The following is a 2,775-nucleotide window of genomic DNA, read 5'->3' on the forward strand; positions in this document are numbered from 1 at the left end:
ACGCCCCGCCCCGCCCCCTGGGAGCCCTCAGGTGGGGGTCCGTGGGGCGGGCCTGGGAGATCAGCGGAATGCGGCTTCCAGACTTTCTTCTCTGTACATTCCTGCCATTTTCAGATGGTGGTTATTGTTACTTTTTTTGATTTAGAAAAAGATGTCCGCTTCCTTTAGTATTTTGAAAGCCCTTTCAGCGCTCGGAGGAAGCCGACCCGCGAGGGGACGGGGGAGGCGTTTGCAGGGGGTCCTGGTTCGCTGAGGACCGAAGCGGGCGATGCGAGGCCGGTCTTGCGTGGATTCCGCCCAAGTGCGCCGGGACGCGCAGGTTTTCGGCTCTTCCTCTTCTCAGTGTGTTCCGTTGGCTTTCAGTCAGGTCCCAGTGTCTTAAAAGAAATAAAAAGAAAACTTCCAATGGCTCCGTGCCCAGTGGCTCCCTGAGAGCGCCGTGCCAAGTCTCCGCGCTCTCCGGCGGGTGAAGACTGCGTCGCCCAGGTTCTTCCTATTTATTCCCTGCGCTCGCTCCCCGGGTCCTTATTAAGACTCCCCCCTCCCGAGGTTTCTAGGATCGCGGGAACGAGAGTGCCCTGGCTTCCTTTGGAGGGTGCGTCCACTTAAACCTGCTCGCGTTCGCCTGGTTAACCCCTTCGTTGAAGACGGGGGGCACCGCGATCGTCACCCACCTGACACTGTGTCGAGAGGCTTGGGCTGCCTGCCTCCTGCCTGACTTGGTGGTTGGGAGAGCGAAAGAGAACCAGCGAACCAACCAACGGAGGATAATTTCAGGCTGTGAGAGGTGCTGCAAGAAGCGAACACGATGCATGTGACGGGGGAGGCGTGGAAGGCCTGTCGGAGGAGGTGCTGTCTGAGCGAAAAGCCACGGAGAAGGAGCCAAGTGCCTGCGTGAGCGAAAGGCTGTCCCAGGCCAGGACGGACGGGTGTGCAAGCAAGTGGGGCGTTTGAGGAACAGAGGTCGGCGTGGCTGCGGTGCAGTCAGCAAGATTGCACAGCTCAACTGGGCCCACCATGGCACAGCTGAATTTTATTTGAAAAGCAACGGGAAGCCACCGGATGGTTTTAAGCAGGAGAGGGACAGGATTTGGACGTTTTAAATGACTTCTCTGGTTGCTGTTTGGAGGCGGTCAAGGGTAGCAGTGGGTAGGCGATTTAAAAAGCTCTTGCGGCCCCAGCCGCTTTGGCTCAGTAGTCACAGCTTCGGCCAGCAGCCTGGAGGGTCCCAGGTTGGATTCCGGTCAAGGGCCCGCTGACTTTGGTTGCAGGCTAGAGCCCCGCAAACACAATTGATATGTGTCTCTCTCACATCCATGTCTCTCTCTCTCCCTTCCACTCTTTCTAAAAAAAAAAAAACAACAAAAAGCAATGGATAAATATTCTTGGGTGAAGATGAACAGTACTTAAATAAAATAGAAAGCTATTGCAGTAGAACCCCAATGCTCCTTTCTCCGGTCTCTGCTTTCTCCCCTCATGCAAATAGAATCTGCACTCTCTTCAAAGTTATAACCAAAGAAAAAAGAATGAGTAAAAAGCATGTGAACTTGTCATGGTTACTAAAAAATTTTTAAAAAGCAAATTAAAGAATAATTTGAAAACTGTCAAATGGCAGAAAACAATAAAAATAGTGCTTATGAAAGGGCACCATTATACTGTTGTTAGATAAGACAAAGGTCTCAGGGTCTGGGCAGTTTTTACTAAATGCTATGTTGCTAAGTGCTAAAAGGTAGCACAGTATTTTGAAGACTCAGCTGCAACTTGGTGAGCTTGACCTGAAGTTTAGCCAGCTGCAAAGAAGAAAACGTGATTAACTTAAATAGTGCGTAACAGCAATGGCTAAACCTCTGTTCTGGGAGACAGAACTTTGGATATGAATCCCCTATCTCCTTTACTTGTTGCAAATAAATAAAACTACCTGAGGACAACCACATCTTGTTCTTGAATAGAATATCCCAGCCAGGGAACCCCTGGAGTTCAGTAGCACTATCATTCCTTACATTGCTAATACCAAAAGAAAATTTTAAATAATGTGTTACCCTGCTTTAAATAAAACACCTGAGGACAACCACATCTTGTTCTTGAATAGAATATCCCAGCCAGGGAACCCCTTGAGCTCAGTAGCACTATCATTCCTTACATTGCTAATACCAAAAATAAAAATAAAAAATTAAATAATTTGTTACCCTGCTTCAAGAGCCTTAGGAGAGTCAAATTCTTTGAAGAAATGATTACATCTGGGGGAATCTATCCTGATGGGGAAATAATATAGACAGTGGTAATGAGAATTGAGGGAAGAGAACCAGTCTGATCATTTTTGTACCATCATAATTTCTATAGTGAATCAAATCGTGCTTATAAACTTGAAATTTAAGAATGAGCCCCTGAACTTGTGATGACCCCACAAGTGCACATACACTATGAGTTCTTGTTTAATCAGCCAGCCAGTTATACTCTGCCATCATCCTTTAAAAAGGAAAATTTTCCTTCTAATTATAAAAGCCACATATGCTAAATGCAGAATTTTTTTTTAAAAAATCCTCACCGAGGATATTTTTTCCATTGCTTTCTAGAGAGAGTGGAATTGAGGGAGGAGTTGGGGGAGAGAGAGAAACATTGAAGTGACATGAGAGAGACATATTGATTGGTTGCCTCCTGCACAACCCAGGTTGGGGAACTTGCAACCGAAGTACCCGCCCTTGAGAGGGTCAAATCCAGGACCCTTTGGGTCTGCAGACTGATGCTCTAACCACTGAGCAACCTGCCAGAGGTAAA

At 47.4% G+C, this 2,775-nt stretch overlaps 1 protein-coding gene across 2 annotated transcripts in view; it reads right to left on the reverse strand.

Annotated features, from left to right (window-relative positions):
- The window catches only part of SMC5 (structural maintenance of chromosomes 5), an 83,995-nt gene extending 82,414 nt beyond the window's left edge, over nucleotides 1-1,581 (reverse strand). For both annotated transcript variants that reach the window (XM_005868327.2, XM_005868326.2), the window contains exon 1: nucleotides 675-1,581. In XM_005868327.2, coding sequence (XP_005868389.1) covers nucleotides 675-814 — 140 coding nt within the window. In that variant the 5' untranslated portion in view covers nucleotides 815-1,581. The remainder of the gene's footprint in view (nucleotides 1-674) is intronic.
- Between the last annotated feature and the right edge of the window lie 1,194 nt (nucleotides 1,582-2,775).

Source organism: Myotis brandtii, unplaced genomic scaffold (assembly GCF_000412655.1).
Source record: "Myotis brandtii unplaced genomic scaffold, ASM41265v1 scaffold266, whole genome shotgun sequence".
NCBI classification, from domain to species: Eukaryota; Metazoa; Chordata; class Mammalia; order Chiroptera; family Vespertilionidae; genus Myotis; species Myotis brandtii.